The 25521-nt window shown below is 26.7% G+C and overlaps 1 protein-coding gene across 1 annotated transcript in view; it reads left to right on the top strand.

Annotated features, from left to right (window-relative positions):
• The window catches only part of LOC129958649 (nephrin-like), a 658065-nt gene that overhangs the window by 394349 nt on the left and 238195 nt on the right, over positions 1 to 25521 (top strand). The window contains exon 9 of the mRNA XM_056071256.1: positions 20704 to 20791. Within this exon, the coding sequence (XP_055927231.1) occupies positions 20704 to 20791 (88 nt within the window). The remainder of the gene's footprint in view (positions 1 to 20703; positions 20792 to 25521) is intronic.

The following is a 25521-nucleotide window of genomic DNA, read 5'->3' as shown; positions in this document are numbered from 1 at the left end:
AATCACGCAAAAACTTGAAATCATTAAATTGATGAATAATTAACTAGAAACTATTATATATAAATAATGGAAACTTTCGATTTACTAGAAACTATTATATATAAATAATGGAAACTTTCGATTTACAAGAAACTATTATATATAAATAATGGAAACTTTCGATTTGCAAGAAACTATTATATATTAATAATGGAAACTTTTTGTTGCGTTAAATTTGAATAATGATTACTAGTGAATAAGCAAAATAAAATAATTTTATTAATGTATTTTTAATAAACCTTATGAATCTTTATAAAATTATTTCTATATTCACAATTGTCTATGACCAAAGAACTGTTCAGATTATTTTTTATGACTTCAAATCATGCGCTGATGATGGCAACAGACTAAGCCATTGCAAACATTTAACGTAATAGAAATTTTTCAGGCAATATTTTCAACTCTTGCAATTTATTTTGCTTTACATGTTCTGCATACATTGTATTCTCAAGGCATTAGGTCACGATTATTGAATCAAATACTGAAAGCATTATTACATACAACAATTAAATCATCATCAATCAATTTTCCGTTCTCATTTTTGGAGTAGAAAGTATTTGTTTATTTCTGATTGTCTAGAATTTATCTGCCATCAGAGATGGACACGATGAGGATGGACCGTCTACATTGTTTTATAATAATTTTATAGCTATTCTTGAAGTATCTGTGATCTGGTTTCTTAGCTTTAGCATCTCAGTATTGAGATTCGATAACATTCGAAACCCGTTTTTAGTGTTAGTTTAGTTTGATTATAATAACGTCCCGTTTTTCAAAGCAATACTAGGACTATTTTGGGACGGACCTCGTAATTTTGAACCGTGGTCAGATGACGAGGGTGACACGTGAGCTGGCATCCCCCTCTCCACACCACACCACACCACACCAGCGGGAGAACGTTTGGTCATGACGGTTTTAACGTGCAACAGACCCCCTTACACGACGGTTCTTCGGTGGAATCGGCTCACGAACCTGAAACCTTCTGGTTCAGAAACCGAGACCTTATCATCAGGCTACCGCGGTCCTCGAAATCCGTGTATCATACATGTATATTTTGCGAATTTTAAAATGGCATTGGGAGAATCCAGTTGGCATGGCATAGGTTCCAAGAATATATTTCTGATTCAGATGATGTTCTCAATAATTTTACTGTGTTTAAGAATTTTTAATACAGATCGTTACTGTGTTTAAGAATTTATAATGCAATGAACAGCGTTGCTTCAAAATGAAATGGTAAACATCCACATTCTTATCCATCTATTTCAGCGGTTAAAATTTTATTTATATTCTAGTACATCCTGCTTTTTTGCGAGCTACTATGTTTAATTCTTTATATAACAGAAATATATAAAGCTTCTAAAGCTTTATATATTTCTATATATATTTTATATAGAAATATAGCTATAAAATATATAGCTTTATATATTTTACATATTTCTATAAGCTTTTTTTGCTTCATTTAAAAAGTATTTAAATCATGCACAAGTTTTATAATTAAATGGAGATTTAAAAAAATTAAGCAGGTTCAGAGCTAAAATTGATATGAGGCATGAATTTATCAAAACGCGGAAATTAAAAGGTATTGTTAACAAAAAGTCTTCTAGGAATTAGAATGTTAAAAAGAACAATTCATGAATAATAAGTATATTTCCTGAAATATAAAGATGAATACTTAGTTATCTTTTCATCTCCTCCCATTAGTCTAGTATATTGCTAAATTATTTCCAGTATTATTATTTTTTTTATCTTCCTTTGAAATGCCCGTATGCCGCTCAATTATATCACAAAATTGAAACGGGAATTGCCCTCGATGTAGTTACGTTACTTGGTAATTCTCACACTTCCCTGTTACAATTGATTCAATTATCCTTAACCTGATCACATGGTGAAGCATATATTTCCTAAATTGCATTAGGTGATAATATTGTTAACGGCATATTTATTTGGAGCCTTTTCTATGGAGATCTGGTAACCTAGGGCTTTAAAATTGGGTAATTAATCAACATACCGAGTTATTTAGCTACATATAAAATGTTAAACTCTGCAAAATAATTCCCTGTATTTTTAAAGAAACGCTGTTGATATGGTAGCATTTAAGATAGGAATAAAATTCTTCCAAAATATCAAATCCGAGATATTTTTCTGTAGTTAGGAATTAATTTTCTCTATTTGAAAACTGAATATTTTTTGTCGTCTTTCTAAGCAAGATCTGCAAAGTATCCAGATTAGTAATCGATTTTTTAACATTTACGCATGCCCCTATCTGTTTGAAATTTTCGTCTTTTTTCAATTGTTATAAATGTGTTACGTCATCACTTAACTTTTAAATAAGGTTTTCTCAATTTAAAATTCTTTAATGATCCGAGATTTTATAAATATGATATTCCAAAACTTGTATAGCTGTTATTTCTTCGAAAAGTTATTTTCACACATATATGCATATTTTCATGAATCAAATGAAGGAATAAAGTCGGTACTATAATTGAATAACCAATGTTTGAATGAATTGCCAACTTACGCTTGGTATATTGCTATTTTATACTGTTTCACTGATCACTTCAAGGAAGGTCGGCAAATCGGTCAGTGGCGTTTACTTGAAGGAACTATTGATTGACTTAAAATAATAAAATTCAAAACTTATATATATATATATATATATATATATATATATATATATATATATATATATATATATATATATAACCAAATATTCATATGTATGCATCTTTCAAATATTCTTTGCGTATTATTTTCCACTTTAATAATCCAATTAAATTTCCTTGGCTGAAATATCAGTTTGAATATTTATTTCTCACCAAAAATCAGGCAAACTGTGTTTTCAAACGAATGTAAAATCATATATAGAGTTTTTAGGGACATAACCACTAAATAACATTTCTAATGTACCGATTTTTTAGGGGACGCGATGGCCTGGTAGTAAGGTCTCGGCTTCGGAACCGGAATTTTTCAGGTTCGTGACCCGATTCCACCGAAGAACCGTTGTGTAAGGGGATCAGTTGCACGTTAAATCCGTCATGACCAAACGTCCTCCCGCTGGTGTGGTGTGGTGTGGTTTGAAGAGGGGGGTGCCAGTCCTCGTCATCTGACCGCGGTTCAAAATTACGAGGTCCGTCCCAAAATAGCCCTAGTTTTGCTTCAAATGGGACGTTAATATATAACCAAACCAAACCAATGTACCGATTTAGATATTTTTTACATATACAGGGATCATGAGTTTTTATATAAAACCTTATTCAAATCGGTTCAATGGTTTTGGCTGGCGAAATCTGTTACATGATTTCTCCATAGAAAATGCGTTGCATAGTTTTAATTTTTTGATTTCTTTTTCAAATGGAGGAAGGTAGAGGACATACGACTTTTATTGGCATATATAGAAGTCAGGGGCTATCATATTAAACCAAAATTCGGATTAGTGGTTTTGGCTGGGCTACTGGTTCATTGGCTTTCCTTAATTTTTAATATATATATATAATATATTGAAAACTAGAAATATTTTTTATTTCCAGTATTTTTGATACCAAACGCTTATATTTTTCATTTAGATGTTCATAGCTACTGTTTATTTGTCTAATCATCATTTTTCTATCATTTTGTTGATTTCTGTTTAGATTTGGTGATAACTGATTTATAACAGTAGGGAATCAACATTTTAAAACAATGTTTCATGAATCACAAAATGTAAAAACTCAAACTATTTATAATATTATATCGGTAATCAAAATTCCTATGTATATATATATATATATAGAATGCAGTATCGGTGCCAATCTTATTAGCGAAAGCAAATGACCCAGAACAACATCAGATTGGAGATATTCTAATAGAATGCATCAGTGGTTGCAGCTTTAACCCCCTCTAGCCTGGTTTCTGACTTTATCACAGAGATTTGGTGGATTTCGCCAGGTTTATCAGTAGGTCGAGGGTACTTAATCCCAGTCTATAGGTCAAAGCTACAGATGTTGGTCGGAAGTGTGGTCAAGTGTATGAAACGAGATTTTCATATCTGTAACATTAATAGATTACTTTGTAAATTATGGTCATTTATAAGAATTCAAAATCAATCAAAGGCTATACACAATGGGTTATAAATATTCATTCTTTGGCACATGGATTAGTAAACAATAAATTTATGCTCTTGGAATATTTTCTTCCATATTAAACAGAGCATACTTTGTTTCATTAATTATGAGCCCTGTTTAGTTTAAATTTTTAATAACATGTTTCTTCTATAATTTTAAAAAAGACATTAATTTGCATTTTTCTTTTTTTATTAATCTCGTATTTCTTATAGTCATATTTAAAATAATGGCAACGCGAGGATAATTTCTGTTTCAGAAACATTATACTTCCATTTTCTCTAAGTCTAAATTGTTCTTAGATTAAAGCAATAACAAGAGCTCAATAAGTGGAAGTGGAAGATATAATAAGGTTCTTGAAAAATGCGAGGCATGAATTATATCATTAGAAAGAAACGAAAAATAAAATATTTAGATCAAAAATCTTCGATCAAATTTCAAAACACAGATTTCCATGTCCAAAAGCAAAAATAGTGACAGATTCTAATTTAATAGTGTAAAAAATAACTATAAAACTATAAAAAATTAATAATGAAGCAGATGAAAAAGCAATATTTCATAAACCCTATTATAACAAAGATTTTTTATAAACAAGACAAACGGGAGTATAAAAAAAATGTAACCAAATTTCCAAAAGCTAGTTTTTATCACTTCTCTAACATTTTAGGAAACAGATGCAAATGATACAAAAAAATAGCGCGGTGAATTAAAAATATTTGTAATAAATAATTTTGTGAAAAAATAAAGAAAAGAAATGTATACTTAAGATTATCCAATTTTTACATGTAAGACCAATGATTTAGAATTTAAATACGTAATATATGCCATAGATAAATTAATGTTCAATTTATTTATTCTACTAGGGAGCTCATGCTTTTTTTTATTGTTTTGCATACTATTTCAACTTTATAGCTTGTATTATGCAAAAGGTAATTGAGGAAAACTGACAAATAATTAAAAAGAAAATCGAACGGCAAACGAATTTTAAAGTTGAAAATCAATTAGAAGTTTGAATTTAATTAGAAAATGAATACTTCAGGTTGAAATATGTGTTGAAAGAATATGCGTTTACCACCTCCATATAGTTCAAAGTTTAGCAATAAAGTTTCAGAAATATTAATACATTTCAGTAAATGCCATTATTTCAATAGAGGTTCGTTTTAATTGCTTTAAGCATGTATCTGTCATTTTTATGGATTCCATACGGGATTTCTTACTTATAGCGAAATCTGATTATGTACAAACTTTACAAAATAACTTAAAAATTGAAATTATGCAGCAAAAGCTTGAGAAGTTATCATTTATCATATCATGATACCATCTACTCATTTTAATGAGGATCTACATTTTCTCATAAATATTTAGTTGAAATACAACTATTAAGACACCAGATGTTTTAAAAATTTGCAGAAAAATACTCTTCATATCGCTCATAAAAAGTGTTTTAAAAAATTTATTAATCTTTTTTCTCCTAATCAGTGGATTTCCTTACACAACAGACGTAAGCAGAATCACCTTATCTACGCAAGCCCCTCTCTATTTCGCTGTTTCTGAATTAAAGTCATTTCAAACATTTTTTTGAATTTCAGTATAATAATATAGATTTGTACAAGCTAGAAAATTAATTAAATCATACCATTAGTAATTTAGAAACTTATTAAATGTCCACTGTTATTTTGTGTATTTTCTGTACAAAATCACAAACTACTTTTAATAACTACGCTTGCAAATACAGATATACATTTTTGGACAAAGCGAATTGCCATTTATATGTTAGATTATAATATCGTACCTCGCCAAATTGAGACGCGATTTCTATGTGGCCCTAAAATGAAAAGATAAAGTGTGGGTACATGTTCGATCAAATAATAGACTAGAGAATTTTTCGAAAAACTCTTAAAAATCTTCAGTTCGAATATATTTTGCTTTAAAATATCCCACCGTAAATTTTCAGATTAAACTGTATTTTGTTATACTTTATTTTCTTTATCAAAAAAAAACAATAGTTTGTTGTATGCATATGTTTTTTCATAGATTTTGGGCTTTTAATACAGCTTGAACATGCATTTTCCGAACAATGAAACTTTTCTCTCTACTTCTAACTTACATGCATTTAGAATTTATTAGAATTCCTTTTAAATCAAATATTTTGCTTTACCTAGCATTTAACGAATAAACAACAGTAGTAGAGCTAAATGAAATGCGAGAAAGGCAAAGAAACTACGAAATCTTTCAGCTAGTTGATTGGGCTGTAAGCCTAACCAGTTATCCTTTAAGAGGATCGTAGTCCGGAAATTCGATTTCTTTTACGTAGCCTATAATCGGAAATGGATACTAAAAGCTGACGAATGGATAATGCACTTCGAGAAAAGGCAATGAGTGTTTCGAATATCTATTTCAGACAAAAGACTAATAAAAGTAGCAAACTCTCAACTAAGAATCTATGCAATATGCGTGATCGCGTACAATGCTAGTTTAATATCGGAATCAGAAAGAGAGAAAGGGGGATGTAATTTTTAAAAGTAGAGAGCATCGCATAATGATTTGCTTTTAACAGATTTAGAAATGTTTGCGTTAACAGATATTTGAAATATTTATTAAGATTTATCAGACATTATAAAGATTTTGTTTTGTGATTAATAAATAAAAAAAATTTAAAGGAATTTAGTAAAAGAAAATTCGTTATTTAGAAAAAAAGAGAATTTCGTAAAAAGAATTTCCAAATTTAAGTTTCCTCATAGCAGGTAAATATGTTTTTATGATTAAGCTGTATTTAATATCTCAATTGTTATAAAAAAAGATAATTGAATAGAATTATATGAGAAATTTCAAGTAGTGATTATTTTTCAACAAACTACGAACTACAAATATTTTGTAGTTCGTAGATTTTCGGAGATTTTTTTAAAGATTTTTTTGAAAAATATTCTATGTTCTGATTAATGGAATTTCTTGAGCATTCCGTAAGATTAAATTTTTAAATTGAGTTCTTTTAATGGAAAATAAATTTCTATTTCATGCACGTTAACATAATATAACTTACTTAAATGTTTATAAAGTGATTAGACATAAATAACATTCTTTATTAAAAAGTAGATTCGTTTCTTTATTTCTAAAGAAAGTATAAGGAAGTATGATAATATTTTTAAAAGCAATTTATAGCTTTTCTATACATTACAATTATTATTCTATATAATATTTTAATTAGATTTAGGGGCAGTTATAATTCTGCAACTATGAAAAAATTTAAAAAGCGAAAAATTTTAATGCAAACAACAATTAGTATAAAGCAGTTTAACATTAATAGCAAGCAAATATAAATATTCTGATTTCTTCTAGAAGAAATCAGAATTAATTCAAGATAAAAAAAATGCAGGACTTAGTGATAAATTATAAGAGACATGTTATTGCAAAACATGTATGAAATTTCGAAAACAACTCGGAAATATTGTTTTTCTGTCTGAAATCCTGATAAAAAAAAAGAATTATTCGGAAGCAAATATCATTTATTCATTAGATTCTTTTTCAACAACAAAAAAAAAAAATCGTTTCTATGAATACTTCGATAAACATTTCCGGAATCTGGGTATGCTAACAATTATTTCGAAATTATTTCAACTATATATAAAAGCTACTGTTTGAAAAACATTATATGAGCAAAAACACTAACCGTTTCTGTAAACTAACTCACAATCCAATCAACATTTTCATGATCCATTAAATGATGGTGGAAAACACATTTTAAATACATTATTGCAAATATTTTTAATATTGAGATAAATAGTTGTCGAAATATTGATGCTGCAAATTAAGAATAAACTTCAGACATTTTCTCTGTGTTTTCTCTTTCTGGATGTAAAAGCCTTTTAATTTATATGATTAAAAAATTAATTCTTTTTGACACTTATGCAAATAATTGCAAATATTTTATTCATGGAGACTGAGCACATAATTTTAATAATATATTTGCCGTTGTTATCTTTATAATTTAAATCTTAAAAAATGCCATTTTGTGTAATTTATAAACAATGAGCTTATTTTTAGTTTTTTAATAGCTTTTTGTTTTGCTTGAATAATTAATAAAATCATTTTTTTTTCTTTGAAACATTCTTTCACAAAGACACAATTACTGGAAATTTTACTTAAATGTAATTTTTTATGGTCAAAATATCATAAAATAGTTTATACTTTTTATCTCTCTCAAAAATATATACGTGTTCTCTTAATAAACTTGCCAAAAATTTTAATCATGCTATAATCTCCATTTCTAATTTGAGAATTTGAGAATAAAGCTAAATATGATAAACGTACAGGTTTCCAATATTTTATAATTTTTTATTTTGATTTAAAATAATTTATTAAAAATTTATGATCTTATTAATTGGAAAATGTTATAAGGCTCTATTAAATTTAGGAAATTGTGATTGAGAAATATATTTCAGTCTTTTGCATTTTTTTATTTATTTGTTGATAAATTTAGAATACTATATCCCTTGATATAATTATCTTTTTGTACATTTATATGAATTAAGATATTTATTTTATTTCATTGCACTCAAATGACTTATTTATGTTCTTTAATAAATTTGCTAGAATATTTTTCTTAATTTACTCGCAAACGCCACGATATTTTTAAAATAAATTTATTTGTATGATATAAAGGTTCAATGATTTTTTATTCAAATATAAATTCATAAGTAAATTTCCTTAAAGATTAAACATCGTTACCATAAATACGTAAAACATAACACACATATAACTTTCTTGCAGATCATTACGTCAATGTTCGACTATAAGACTTTTCATATTTTTAAATGTCTTTACAAACAAAGCAACACATATTGCACAAAATAACCTGAAAATCATTTAAGTTTCCAAATATACTGAAGTAAACAAAATATTAACCTATTTATCAAAAATGCAATTTTGTATCTTATTGGTATTTTGAAAGTTTATAATACAATGCAGTGGAAATTATTTATATAACTGTAATAAATATCAAAATTTACTGTCCACTGTGTAATCTGCTAGAGGAATAAGAACCTGATGCCCCAACACAGAATAAGAGAACCTGAATTTTGTATCATTTGATATGTACAATTGCATTTATTGGGTGATAATTAAATATACTATATATCAGGCCATATAATGCCCTAATAGAGTGCAGTTTAAACATACTCATCAGAATAAATATTTCGAACTGATTAACCTGTAAAACATATTTGTGGAATGGAATTCCTCTCTGGGATATCTCATTTCGCCTTGAATGATATAATCGATGCATATTAAATCCATATCTTGTCAGCTCATTCATAATGGAACTGGAATAGAATAACTGATCAATTAACTTAAAATAGAGACCACACTTATTGAAACATGCTCTAAATTAGGAATGTGAACTCGTGAATTTCATTTAGTAATTTTTCGATCCAATTAATACATTTAAAACTTAATAAGGTTTTTAATAATAAATTCATACTTTTAAGATCAACTTTAAAATGTTTCTATTAAAATTGAAGTAATAATAAATTACTAAAACTTTTAAACGCAGGATTCAATTCTTGGTCGGCAAAACTAACTTCAGAATTCTTAAAAAGGAGTTTTTAAACATGTTTGAGGATTTTACATGTTTGCAAACTTGCATTTATTTGTTTTTAATTTCCTCGATTAAAACCTGAATTGGTATTTAATCTTATAGAGACGGAATCATTAGATATCCAATCGATTCTGACTTGAAGGCAAAATTGAATGAAATTGAGTTTCTGCCTCTTTATGTATATTTATCAGTATGGCCTGTAAGTTACTCCAAAATTTATGAATTTGAAAGAACAAATATATTTTGTAGCTATTTATGTATTTCAAGATTATTAATTATTAATATTTAGAGTCACTGAATAATATTTAGAATATTGTTCAGTGATTCATATGATTCTAAATATTATAGATGAATAATCACCTATAATATTTAGAATCACTGAAATTTACTTAATCATTTAAAGACAATATCTGTGTACAATATTATTTAATTCAAAAATATTGTAGCAGAGAAAGATATCGAGTAAGTAAAGGAGTAATTCTATTATTGAACTTTTACATTTTTGTAAAATGATCAAACCTTTGATTTCCAGAAATTTGACTTAGAAATTCATTTCTGTATAATTTATCAACATTTAATGAATATGCGTATCATATTATTCATCATTCAAAATCATGTTATTTTATTCATTTTATAAAAGGTGCGGAGTCATTTATACTGGGCAGTGTCTAGCGAAGTTTCTATCACCCTATTTTAGAATCAATACTATATTAGTTAAATATTTTAAATTATTTATGAATTTTCCAACATTTAAATATACATGTTGATATTAATATTTGCTTTTAAAAATACATGTATAATAAACCAAGAGTTCAAAAAGATAAATTTTCAAAATTAAGCAGATTGTTTTTCATGTGAAAAGTAGTAATACAAATTCATCTAACAAGAGAGGAGATAGAAAATGATCAAGACAATTAAGTGATCCCATTTTTAAATAATTAATCGAAAAGCAATAAGTAAAGTAATATAGTTGTAATATGTTAAGTAAACAATTATGCATACTAAGTGCAGTTTTATATTTGTTTATTTATTGCCATTTTTAAGGTAAATATAAAGTTTAAGCTCAACAAAGATAAAATTCTAATTTATATGAAAAACTTGTTATTTTCTGTCATTTATTCAAGACCTAAACTTAAGCAGAATTAGTTTTTCTATACATAAAATTTCATTTAAAAATTTTATTACAGTGACTATAGCGTTTTCAAGCAAATTTTTCATTTTAATTTATCATAAAAACTTATTTGTTATTCGTTGAAATGATTTCAAAGATATAACAGAATAAAAATTCTCTTTGTTTATCTTTTTAAAAAAACAGGAGTGTAAGATAAACAATGGATTTAATTTTAAATCTGTGTTTAATGCAAATGTAAATACACTAATCCTTTTTTCTGCGCATATTGTTCAGATTTTATTAATATTAGAATCTTTTCAGCCTTTTGTTATTAGTTTGAAACCATTTAATTAGTTTTAAATATTGAAAAACAATAGAGAACAACAAGTTCCCATAAACTTTAATAAACCTACTAGAAATTTAAGATGAATTATATCAATAAAAAATGTAGATAATCTTGAATTAATTTTAAATTGTGTTGCGAAATTATTTTTAATTCGATATTTGGTTTGTTATTTCAAAAAACATATTTAAATCCTTCCTGAAATTTTGTACAAATTATTTAGTTATTATAAGTTATACCAATAATCTTTTTTAATGTGCTGGAGTTTTACCATCGTTAAAACTGTTATGCTTATTTAAATAAAAATAAATAATTTTTTTAAAAAACTGTTTACTTACTGAAAACAAAAGGTTGTGAATAGTCATAAAATATTTCAAATTTAATTAAAACAAGCTTATTACAGTTAATTCCGGTTTAAGTAGCAGTTACTTTTAGATTGGTATTTTTGCTGTGAGAAAATATAATACAGTTTGAAAGACTTCCGAAAATTGGTGTTTGCGAACAATTGGGGAAGTTACTTTCAGTGCGTTTGCTTCTCAATAAATGCAGTGCATTGCCTCACATAGGAATAGCACAGTTGAAAATGGTAAAATGACTACAAATGTAAGATATCAATTTTTATTATTTCCTTTGTTAGGTTTGAGAAATAAAGAGTTTTTCTCTTTTAAAAAATTTTAGAATTTAATATTCTTATGAGCGATTGCCAATTATTGACCATAGAGATTGGATCTATTGGATCTTTGGAAGCTTACAAATATTGTATGTTTTCTCTGAAGATCCATTTCATCATCAAAAATGCTTTTCGGGTTCTTTTCTTTCTTTCATTTTCTATTATCACATGCTTGATGTGCATATATTAATAATTTTCATGTGAGATGAAATTTTACATTATCTCAAGAACTTATTTTTGATTTGCAACGATTTTTTAAGTTGTTCTTTCAAGTTCATATTAATGACAAATAAAACATAGCTACCATTTAACTGTATAATCTTATCTCATACGCTGAACTCTGAACTCACATTATTAACTTCCTCCTGCAAGACACGAATCGGATTTCAAACTTAATTATCTCGTTGCAATGTAAGTATGAAGAATTAATTCACTCTAGTTTTTCTTATGAACATAAATTGTGAAGAAGATAAAATTGAACATTTACTTAAATGAGAAAAAGATGAAAATCATTTTCATATCTCGCTGTTTACTGTATTGCTCTCTAAATTTAAAATATCAACCTATTAACTGTAAAATGTTCGCAGTTCAAGAAAATTAAATACCCATTGCGCAAACTATTGACAGTTTCTAATTCCTCGGCAAAGCAGCAAAAAAAATTATGTGAAACGCAATTTGTTTTTTTAAATGTTTTTTAAAAAGATATGAATTATAATTTATTTGAATTCAAGCAATATTGTCATGGTATCAATGAAAAATTAATAGAAATAAATTTTTGAACTTTTTTTTAAGTAGTGTAATGGTGTGGTTATTTTCTTTTCCTGTGGCACATGGATAAATACATACTCGTAATGTAAAATGCGAATATGATAATATATGTGAAATACGCCTTTAGTTCCTGTATAAAAAAAAGAAATTGCTTAAGACTTTGGTGTTAGGTGATGATACAAAATGATATCTTTTGAAGTATCGCATTGCTCGACACATGTTCGCAAAATACAAAGGAAAATGCAAATATATCAGAATCAGGTCTTTTTATCCTTTGTAAGCCATTTGGACATCACTCCTGTCGATTGAAATTTTCTTTTGCATTAGCATAATACTCAAAAGCACAGAAAATTTGTCGCAGAATTCTTTGGATACTCGTATTCTGTGACCAAATGTGAATTTCAAATGCAAAAGATTTCTGAATGTAGTAGACTGCCGATACATAAAACTATATAAAATAACTTCTTAAAGTAATGTATAGTAAGATTTTTTGAACTATATATATGTTTTCACTTTAAAAGTCTTGAAAAAACTGCTTCATTATATCTCATGATTTTGAAGCATAATGTACAAGTAACTATGTACCAGTTTCATGTATTCTATGATTTTGTGAAGTCACAAGAGTTTCTCTAATCTAACAAGTCTTTGCTAATCTAACGACCTTTACAAATGAAACCGAACAAGGATACAACTAAAAAATATTGATAGAATGAATCAATTTTATTAATAAAATTAGCAACCTCTCATATATAATTTATTTTTAAATAAATTGTCCATCACATTTACTAGATCATTTAAAACAAACAAACAAAAAACGCATTCCCCCCTCCTTTAAAAAATATTTAATAAGTAGTTAGCAGATAAAAGTTTGCGAGAAAGAATTTCAAAATATTTTGAAAACAATTTGATTAATAAATTGATGTATATGTTCTTATTAAAGTGTATTTAAAAATAGCAGCTATTTCATAAAATATCGGATAATCTCAATTAATGCATATATAAAATTGCTAATTTAACACATTAACAAATTAATTTAAATATTAAATAAAGATGGACGGTTAAATTGTAAGTTAAACTTGAGTTTCCAAACATGCTTTGGGATTTTTCATTCGCTTTTGATGTTTTCTTGAAATGCAAACAGAAGATAACGTGCATAATTTTATAGTCCAAAATACAGCATTCTATAAGCCTAATACGACATGCTGCTTACATTTGCTACAGGCTGAATAATCCTTAGTGTTAAACTAGGTGTATGCCATTATTCTATGAAATAATTAATTTAATCACGAAAATGTAAATTTATTTAGCACTTTAATTAACTTTATCCGTTATTTAATGAAATATCTAGCACTTTATGATGTAAAGCATACGCTTGGGCGATAACGTATATATTTTTAAAAAACTAGGATGTTTAAATATTGTACTATACCATACCAGACTTCATTTATCTTTTGTTAAACAGAAGATAGTAAAATATTTCGACCCAACCTGATTTTTTTACAGTTATTAAATTATTTAACCTTATTCATGATCCCCTGATTGCTATTGCTTATTTTATGGAGATTTGAATTCTAAGAAAAATTTACAAAAAAAAAAATCAATCTGCTTAGTACTAATTAAAATCAGTTTTTCACCAGTCTCAATATTTCATTAGTCAATGAAAATATATAAAATCAAAGTGGGGAAATGATTTATGAAGATGAAATGAAATTTCTGAATTATACGAAAGCCGCCATGATTTTTTAAAGAAATGTCACCAAACATTGAATGTTATCTTTCCGTATAAGGTTTCTCATTATTTATTTTAGAATGCATTTTGAATATTAATACACGAACGATAAAATGATGTATACGGTTTCTTCAAAAGAAAATTTCTTGGCAAGTCACTTTCCTAAGGAAAATGTAGGGATTCGTTTATTTATAAATATGGGAAAAGAATTTCAATCAGTTACATCTAGAAAATAAGTTCAATAATATTTGTTGAAAATTAGGAAATAATGAAAACAAATTTTTTAAGCAAATCGTTTTATTCAAATAATAAATTTAATAGAATTTAAATGTAATACTATGTTATTTACCTTAAAGGAATAAACATACAATTTTTATTTATTATATTTGTATCTAGAAAATAAGTTCAATAATATTTGTTGAAGTTTAGAAAATAATGAAAATTTTAAGCAAATCGTTTTATTCAGATAGTAAATTTAATAGAATTTAAACGATATATTATGTTATTTACTTTAGAGGAATAAACATGCTGATTATTATTTATTTAAAAAAACTCCACCAAATTATTTTTTAAAAAAAATTCAGCCAATTCGATTAAAACTCTACAAAACATAAAAAGATATCAATAAAATATCTTGAATTTTTAAACAGTTAGTAAAAATAAAAAGGAATTACAAAACATATTAATCATTCCAGACTGGATAAGACAGTTTTTTTGCTATATATTATGTATATTATCATTCAGAAAAATATTAGCGTACATTAGTATATACCACTGCATTTTATACGCCCTTGCTTAGTATTTAAAACTAGTTTATGATAGGACAAGTTTTTTATATTCTACAACATTTCACTGCTTCCGTCAGTAGAGTGAGTTCAAGAACCACGGTGACCTAGTGGTACGGTTTCGACCATGGATCCGAGCGCTCCATATTCGAAATTCGGTTCAAACAAAAATCCGTCATCTACGTGGGCATTTTGTGCGCTAAACTGGCCGTCGTAAGTTCAAACGCCTTTCCGCAAGGCACAAAATGATTGAGCTCTTAAAGAGTTATATCTCCAAAAAAAATCTAAGTAGTATATTTGCTTCATTATAGAAAAGAGATATTAATATTAAATTAAAATATCAAAAATGAAATCTAGTTAAAATGAGTTTTCTTTTGCACTGTTGGTAGAACTTTCAAATTCATAAACATTCCAAAACATCAAATTCTTAAAAATGACAAATGTAATACATCTAAACAATTTTTGTACGTAAAATTAAATCATGCAAATCTTTAAAATGTACATGAGTAATCTGAGTAGCCTGGAATATAAACAAGGTGATAAAAAAGAATTTGTCATAATGGTTTAGTGAAGCATATCAGTATCTATCCATTTTTACCACCATTCTTCTACAATCAGATGCTGAAGCATCAAAATTATTTAATATAAATGTAAATATATGATAAAAAATGTGATGTAATAAGCGGAATTGATTTAGTAAACATTCAATCCATCAAATCCAAAAGCTGAGTCCTTAAACAGTTGTAATTCAAATCAAATTAACTTGGTTGCTCTATAAACAACGCGGTGGAACGAAAAGCGGAAAAATGAATGTTACGCTACGATACGATCATTTTATCCCGATAGCTTTCCTGCAAGATTTATGGACACGCTCACTCAGAAAATAATCATATGTCATTTTCCTAGTTCTGGTTAATCTGCTTATCGGAAGAATCATTAGAAACGGTACTTAGAGAGAAAGAAACGAACTTACTTCACTGCAAAGATGAATAATATTTTGATCACATTTTATAATTCACCTGTCAAACTCATGTCGTTAACTTCAAAGTCTCTGTCATCTCTTCTTATCATTAAACTGCCTAATCTATGATATTACGCGATTCACCATCAGAAAACTCTCATTTAGGTCATAGAACTTTGTTGATATGCATTCGATCGTTCAATTGTTCTCGAGTATTTTACGAGCATTATATATTTTAATTTGTCATGCTATTACTTGAGATTTCGGAGGTGTTTCATCGAACTGATTTTGACTGTAAAGGTCTGACACATTTTGGGAAAGGATAGGAAGGAATATAATAACATAAACATTAATAAAAAATTTCAATCATTTCTTTTCAAAAGTGAGAAATCTCTTTTTATTATTTTGCGTCAGTGGAAAAATGAGTGGTTAATTTTTAATTTTTTTTGAATGATACAAACTGGGAAATAAAATTTAATCGAGACTTGCAATGGGGATTTTTAATATGCAATTGCCAAACGTTTAACAAATATTTTCAAAAAATTAATAGAGGATAACAATTTATTGCAGACAGGAAATAGTACATTGTTAATGCGTCATTACCTATAACAGATCAAACAATTTTTTAAAGCATAGCATGCCCTGTTCTTACTACGCTTCTGTAACTTTTGAAACTTCATAAGATGACGAAAACAGCTCCTTAGTAATTATAATTAACTTCTAACAGCAGCAATGATTACGGACTTCATAAGATGGACTGTTCCATGTCGGGTCTCAGATTTACGATATTTCGATAATGAAGCTGCAATTCAGTTTTCCGGCCAAAATGATCTTCAACTGTAGGGGAAAAAATGAATTTATTAAAAATGAAATTTTGGACAAATCACAATCGATTTTATAAAAATTATTAATATTTCTTCTAATGCACTTGCTTTAAAAAATCCGAAATACATTTCTAAACCCAATGCGAAGTAATAGTTCGAGAGAAATTCGTAAGCTATTTAAAAATCTGAAATCCATTTTTAAACAATTTACGAACTTCTCTCGAATTAAATTTGCGTATTCTAAACCGTTCAAATCATGATAAATAACTATTGTCAGAATATATGAGAAGGAAAAAATATCTATATATTTTGTATATAATTGAACTTAATGACGCAAATAAAACAAATTTATTTCTAAGATTATAAAAAAAACCTATTTGTATACAATATACACACTCAATATTAAAAATAAGATACTTGAGAAAAAATTAATCTTTATGTAAGTATGCTAGTTCGTTGAAGATAATTAATGACGTAAAGTGATTTTAAATGGTGAATACATGTACTAAAATTAATTTAGGTATAATGCTATATTTTTTATTTGATTATTTCAAAGTTTCTAATTTATGAATTCACATTCCCACGTATAGTTCTTAAATTTATGTTATTATCCTGATTTCTTTATTACATTTTAAAACATATTTAAATAAAAACCTAATGCTGCCTCTGCAAATTCTTGCTCGCTGAAACAAAATTCAATGCTGCCTTCGATTTGGTTGGAACTCCATATAGAGAATCATTCTTCATTTTTCATTGACTTTAAATTATTTCATATTAAAATGCATGGAGATATCAAACGGCGCCGTCGGAAGTATTGAAAATTCAAAATAAGCATTTCGAAAAAAATTAAATATCCAAGTCATTTCCACTTCATGCTTCTATTGAATTTAACGGTCTGAAGCTAAAATAAATTCAGAAAACAAACAAAATGCGTGTTTGGAAAACAAATTGAAACTATTTGTAAATTCAGCGAAGCGTTTTTATATTTACGCTGTTGACACTCTCCACACTTAACATTCTAAAGCTGCAGACAGCCTGGTATTAAGACAGCTTAGCAATGAGCTAGAAATGTTAAATTTACAAGTACGAGGGAACTTCCCATGGCTATTTTGCAATTCTAAATACGTAGAAAGAATTACTTTGATTTGTACCTGGATTTACTAAGAATATTTACAGAAGATAAAGTAATCACTTCACCTTTGTGTGTAGACTTCGTTTTTAAGTTCCAAGCACAGTCTTAAAAACTCATTGCTGAACCTTCCAGAAAAAGAGGAGACTATATATACAACGCAAATTTTGGTACCCGAACAACTCCCTAACAAATGTTTCCTTAGGAATTTAACATACCCCTAAATAAAATAGGAAACGTGGATGGATATATCTTTTCATTTGGTAAAAAAATAATGAAAATCGTAGAGTACCGAAAGAATACAGAATTCATTCATATAATGGCTCAAGTGCGCCTGAATTTGAGAAAAAAATTTTAAGTTCTTATGATAATGCTTTTCTCTAGTGCTTTACAATGCAAATGAAATTGAATAGTTTAAGACGTAAACATACTGTATGATAAAGACTCGTTTTGAGAGATGGATATAATGTTTATTATAAAAATTGTCTGGTATTTCAAGCAAATAAATATTTTTTTAAGGTTTTTAAAGAACTTTTACTGTTTAAAGAAACAGATATGACTGAATGAAATTTTCTTAAATATAAAGAAAAAGAAGTTTTCAAAAAGGCACTTTTTTGGTAGTTAACTCAAATGCAGAAATTAATTTTTTTATCAAAGATCTGGAGATCACAGGAAAAAATATATTAAGCATGAGGTACTGATATAAATACTCTAAGTATAAATTTAATCCAAGTCATAATATATTTGAATATTTAATAATTGCTTGAGAATAATTTCTTTTGATATCAGTAGGATAGTGTACTTTTGATTAAATTTGATATATCGTGGCTTCATTTTCTGATGGTATTATATTCAGATTGCCACGGCTTTAAGATGTTTTCTTTGATCAAATTTTTGACAAACAAAATTATATTCTAAATTTTGATCCAAAACATATTTTATGCTTGATAATGTTAACTGCTATGAATATTGTAATCTATTTTCCTGAAAGATGCTACTAGATTGTGTCTGACGTTGAATCAAAACTAACTGAAATTAAACGGTTAATTTATTATTTAGTTCCGATAGATTAGATAGAATAGTTAGGAAATGAATTTTAATCGGTTAGAAAATTCCATATTTATAAACAGGAAACAAATCTTATTTAAATACAATATTTTATTTGGATTTTAAAATCAAATAAAATATTGAAGATCATTGGGAAATTTATTTAATGTGGAATATAATAAATATTTATCAGTATCATTAAATAAGACTATTTATTTTAGAATGCTTGCAATAAAAAATTTCATAGATAGTAGGTAACGTTTAAGTTCAGCTCATGTAAATAAAGGAATTTTTAATTAATTATATTTTCTATTACCACATACAATGAAGATAAAATAATTTGAAGACATTCTTACTATATACTCACTTTGTGTTATATTTTTAAGATTTTAAGAATAGCTACTTTAATTGTTGATCTGCTCTATTACAGCCTTAAATTGGTTTTAAACTGATAATTTTCACTGTGGACATTATACATTCTTAAATTTTTAAAACTACATAATACATCAGAAATTAGGTAATCTGGTATAAATCGTATTATGTATAAGACACGTACTTCATGCCTTATAGAATAGACGGTTTGAACTTTATAGACAGGAAATAAGCCTTTTTTTGTAGCTTTGATGTTTTTTTTTTTTTTTTTTTTTTTTTTTGCGTTCTTATTATCTCAGAATTTTTATGTATATTTTTAGATAAATCTTAAAAAGAGTTTTTGGAAAGTTAGTATTTTAGAACCCACTCACACCTTATAAATGCTTTATAATAGTATATATTCTTGTGCGTATATATATGCGTTTCGTAAATTACATTCTGTAAAACTTATAAACGGGAAATTAGTGTTTTTCTAAAAGTCTAAAATTTTTATAAAGGTTTTATAAGCCTACTTGCACTGAATCATATATATTTGGAAAATCTGTATTTAGTTATAATAAATAAATTATTCTTAAAATTCCTTTCCGTTCAACTTGGTAAGTTTTATTGTTTGTAGAATGGAATGATGAAAAACATTTCAATAAAAATTGGCCAAAAAACTAAAATTAAAAGTCTACTACATTATGTAATTTTTCAGTTTTAACGCTAATTTTGATATTTTATGGATAACTGTTTTTTATATTAACATTTTAAATTTCAAATATACCACTTTTTTTACTACATTATGTAATTTTTTAATGAAATGTATACAATTCCGTAATTAATTTTATCGCCTACTACATGTTAGCCATTTATATTTAGAATCTCATTATTATAGCTTTATACTTTTGAAACAAAATAATAAGTTTGATGACATTCACAGAATTTGCATTTTCTTAACCGATTTAGATGTTAAAAAAATGTACTTATTTTGTAGTATATTTTAATCAAACAAATATTGATGTGTAAGTTTTTTCAAATGGGCATGCTTTAGAAATATTTACTGCAACTTTATATTAGAATGTATGTGTTTATGTATATCTCTTTTCTTATGTCTATCTTCCATTGTAAGTAGTTTTTAGATTTTATGTTCAAGCATGGTTTGATTTGATGTTTTAAGTATTTCTGTGTTATAATTATGTCACATAGAAGCATTTTTCTTAATGTTGTTGTTTCTCTTTTTTTCCTTGTCTTTTCAGAACAAAAACATTAAGATATTCACATGTATAGCTCAAAACTCACCCCGGCATGAGAAAGTCTTCCAAACATTCAATGTCTCTATACTGTGTAAGTAAATATATTTTACCGATAATTTTATAATTTTTATATTATATATCTGTAATTATGTATGAGAAGGTTTAGAAGTTACATAAAGTTACTGCAATTTTAATAAAATAAAAGCCTTATTTTATTCATTCCTTCAATTTTTCTTTACACATTTCAGTTCCCATTTCTAAATCCCAACCAATAATTTTTCTTTCGAAATAAAATCTTTTCCTTATTTAGTGATAAAATTTTAGTGAAAATTGAGTGAAATAGATAATTCTTTAACTCGTGAGATATTGCAGAAATTGTGGCTAATTGCACATGCAAAGCATAATATTCCTTAAATATGAAGATTTAAATGTAATTAATATAGTTTATATATTCATTTAATAACTTATCACTTTATTCATCAATTCATAATATTTTAAATATTTTATTTTAAAAAATCTATTTTGATTATTATAGAACATTTAAATTCAGTTTGATTATGCTAATTATGATTATTATAGAACATTTAAATTCAGTTTGATTATGCTAATTATAATTATATATAAACATTTAAGTTTCAAACATTTCATTATTTATTATGCATATGTGCATCATATACATAACAAATAATGAAATCACTCATTCAGCATTATTTTGAGCTTTTTAGATATGCAGCTTTTAAGATAAATTTTATCATTTTCTATATATATTTCTTTTTTCTTATGTTGTTCTGTCTAGGTTATTGATTAAAAATCATAAATATGTTTTCTTTGAATAAAACGCTTTAATTTTATTTTGCGATGAAAATATTAAGAATTTCCAATGGGATGAAAAGTTCTTTTTAATTTCATAATGAGACAATTACGTGCAATTACGAAATTTTCTTAAAATTTATTTTTAATATTTATGAAAATAGAGCAATAAAATCTTTATTGAAGCTTTATAAAATGTTTTTTAATTTCCTTAATTATAAATATTTGAAAATATTCCACTAATTTTAAATTCCTCAAATATAATAATTTTCTCCCAATATAAGATGTACACAAGATTCCATTCGTCATTGTATTATATACAAGTTGTAATTCTCTTAGAAATTTTAAAAGTGACTATTTATTTTAAATATGAAGAGGAAATAAGTCTTCACGTTTCTCGTGATTTCATTACTATACATTTTTCATCCGTCTTTCTCATTTACCTCTGCACATATTGCTTCAGATCTTGGACTAAATGAAGCAGTCACCCAAGTAAATTCCAGAACTACTGACAAGCAGTTTAATTTGACACACTACTGTGTCAAATCCTGTTCTAATTAGCTCGAAAAGAATTGCAACGAATTCTCTTCTTGTTTTAACAGATTCAGAGCTTCATCATTGTAAAACCCCAGTTAACCATTTTTCTTCTTAGTTTTCTCATTTCGTATTGGATAATGTGAAAACTTTTTGATTAATGAATAAATTAATTAAATTGACCTATAAATATTTTTTAGTAAATTATAATTTATCGTCGATTCTAGAAAATCTCTAGAAATTATTTTTATAACGAATTATTTAATTTAATTTAATATCTTTTTCTGATTGTGAATTCTCTTTAATAAACTTTCAATAATAAATATTGTAGCTGGGTGTGTGTATTTAATCCAAGGAAAGATGCTTTCTTGTCTTTTTCTTATTTATTTTCACACACATACATATATAACAACACACATGGTCAATGATCGCTCATATATAAGGGAACTCATAATACTATATATATTTAAATGAAGAATTTAATTATACACAATTACTTGTTATTAAGAAATTGCAAAGCATATTCTTAAAATTTTCCTCACTACGATACAAAAAAAATTTATTTTAAAGATATTACTAGCAAATACCCATCAAAATTTTAATGAAAGAAAGAGGCAATTCTCTTAAATTCGACTTGTATTTTAAATATAAAAGAATTATAATTGTAGAATGAACATTTTCAATTAAAATTTGAAATCTATAAAAATGCAAATAATTTGTAAGGATATTTTAAAACAAATTTTATTTGAGTATACCTCTTCCTGAGAGAGTAATATTATTAATAAAGTCACATTTCCTTTCTAAACCTATAAATAATTTACATGTTAATTCATAATTTTATTATTTCGTCCTAATTCTAGTTGAAAAGTTTGAAATCTAAAATTTCTGATATTTTTTTTCTTTTTTCAAATTCCATTTTGGCCTACTGCAAAATAGAAATTTGAAGCAAACACATGGGAAATTTCAAAATTCGGCACATTTATATCTTGTAATTCTGAATCTGTGTGATATTTAAACAAGAGATTCAAGATAAAATACTGCTTAATTTCACAAATTTGATTCTATTTTGGAATATTCTCCTAAGTACTTATCGAAATATTTTGTTGAAGATAATGGAATTTCTTTTAAAAGTAGATTCCTTGGCTGTTTAATTTATGTTTACATAAATAGATTCTCATATTATCTGAATGTGAGACAGCTATGTAATTGTTACTTGTTTGTAATGCGAGGCAGCTAGGTTTTGTTTACTTTTATTTATAGAATAGAAATTTAAATATGTTTATTTTTGAGATTAAAAAAATTCTTAAGTTGATCCTGAAAGAGTAAATGTACAAATGCATTGGTAAAAGGTTTTATTTATAAGAAATACATAAATATTTGAAAGGCCATTAAAACTTGTGGACAAAATGAAAGTAAATATGTATTACAAATAACCGGAAATGTCAAAGCAGTTTTATCTGGACAGAAATGTGACCACAGGCGTGTTTGCTGCAGCTGGATGTTGAATAAACAAGCGGCTGTGATCGAATCGAATTGAACGTTTAACGTAAGCCATCAACATAATATTCTGGTACCGTTTTAAGCTGGATCAAGTATATATCCATTCAAATGGTCAGGTGTGGTTCAAAGTACTACTCTCAAAGGAAATGGTGGCCCAATTATTCTAGATATGGTTGTTCACAGAAAATGTGATATCCACTTTCGGGCTTTAAAATATATACAGTAATTTAATGATAGAACCATTTGCGTATTCATGGAAGAGACGTGGTTGGGCAAGCTTTAGAGACGTAACGAAGACAGAAAATTACCTCGTTCTAGTCATTTTTTTAAGGCCAAATATTACTAATTGAATGTAAAAGGCTATTCTATGACCCAACCATGATACGTCCTTAATACTGTAGGGAACATTTTGTGTTTGCCTTGCCATATTTCTAGACGCTTATTGAATACTGTTTGGCTTCTTTTTTACATTATGATTTCGCTTTTTGAACATAGCTGATTTTAGTTTCAATTTTAAAGAAATTTGAATTCTTTGAAAAATTAATTTTTTTGAAAAGAAATGTAACTAAAAGAAGCTTACCTATGCTCAGTTCCTGTAAAGAATTCATTTACAAAGACACACTATGGATTCATTTAATTATGTTTGTGATTTACCAAGAAAATATAAAATGGAATGTGCTAAAGTATGTAAATAATTTAATTTCGAGCAGTAGCCAAACTTTTGGAAATTTGCAGTATATGGATAATCCATTCAATTTTTAAATTATCGTAATAATGAAGTATGAAATTGAAAGCTTCTCTATTCGAACACTTATGATTAAATAAACAAATTTCCCGATAGATTGTACAAGCTTATAAAAATGCATAAAAGTATGATACATTGCATAAGCTTTTATTTGTATTTCAACTTTCTTTATTTTTGCGAAGACAGAATTTTGTAATTGGTTTTTTACACTTTCACACTGATTTGCTAAAGTTAAAAAATTTCGAATTGTTGTCTGTTCCTGTTGACAATACAATATTTTAAGACCTTCAGAAGTTACTTATCGATCATTCGATTCATTCTGATTCAGTTTCAATTCCACCTGGGAAAGTGCCCCTTAGATGTGAATTTGATATAAAATTGATTGGTGCCTTAATACCTTTAATTACGAAATTTAAATTGCTTTGAAAATTTTTATTAATAATTGTAGTTTTTAAATATTCTTTTTAAAATGTACTAAAATAAAGTAGTCATTTCTTAATAAAAAATTTGTAATTCAAAACAAAAACCGCAAAAATGTGAGTTGCAGCAAGGAGTAAATGGAAAATTAACGTGATCTTAATCTTAAATCATGAATTTTAAGAAAAAATTAAGTGCATAATGAGTGCACTTAACCTTTCAGTTATGTAAAGAAGTTATTTCAGGACTGCATGCTTTTACGATATCTTTGACCTCCAGATGTTTCATAAAACTCCTTTTCATTATTTTCTTACATTATAGCGTTGCACATTTTTTTGTAGATTATAACGTTATGAAATAAAACAATAATGAATTTTAATTTTTTACAAATAAATTCGATGTGTGTTCAATATTTTTAAATATAAAACATGTAAGTGAATATTTTCTCAACAAATATTATATGAATGAGATAGATTATTACGCGCAACCGTGTCCTTTGTTTCTTGCATCAAATTGAATGGATTCTAAAATCCATGTTTTCAAAATGTCTTGATAGTTTGAATTGTACATTTCATATGCAAAAAATCTGGAAAATAATTAATCTATTAGTGGAGTAAAAAGACATTTTTCATCCAATAATACATAAATAGAAGTTCCATTTCTGTATATTTCAGGTAAAGAAGAATTGCGTTATCAATATTTTGTAAAGCAGCACATATAAGCTCTGAACGTTTCAATTTCTTGTAAATGCAACATATAGCTTAATGTTAGATGTATAAAAATTTAATAATTGAGAGTATTTGAAAAATCTACAG

Source organism: Argiope bruennichi, chromosome X1, assembly GCF_947563725.1.
Source record: "Argiope bruennichi chromosome X1, qqArgBrue1.1, whole genome shotgun sequence".
Lineage (NCBI taxonomy): Eukaryota > Metazoa > Arthropoda > Arachnida > Araneae > Araneidae > Argiope > Argiope bruennichi.
Note: the sequence above shows the minus strand (reverse complement) of the source record. Positions and strands in the feature narration are given on the sequence as shown.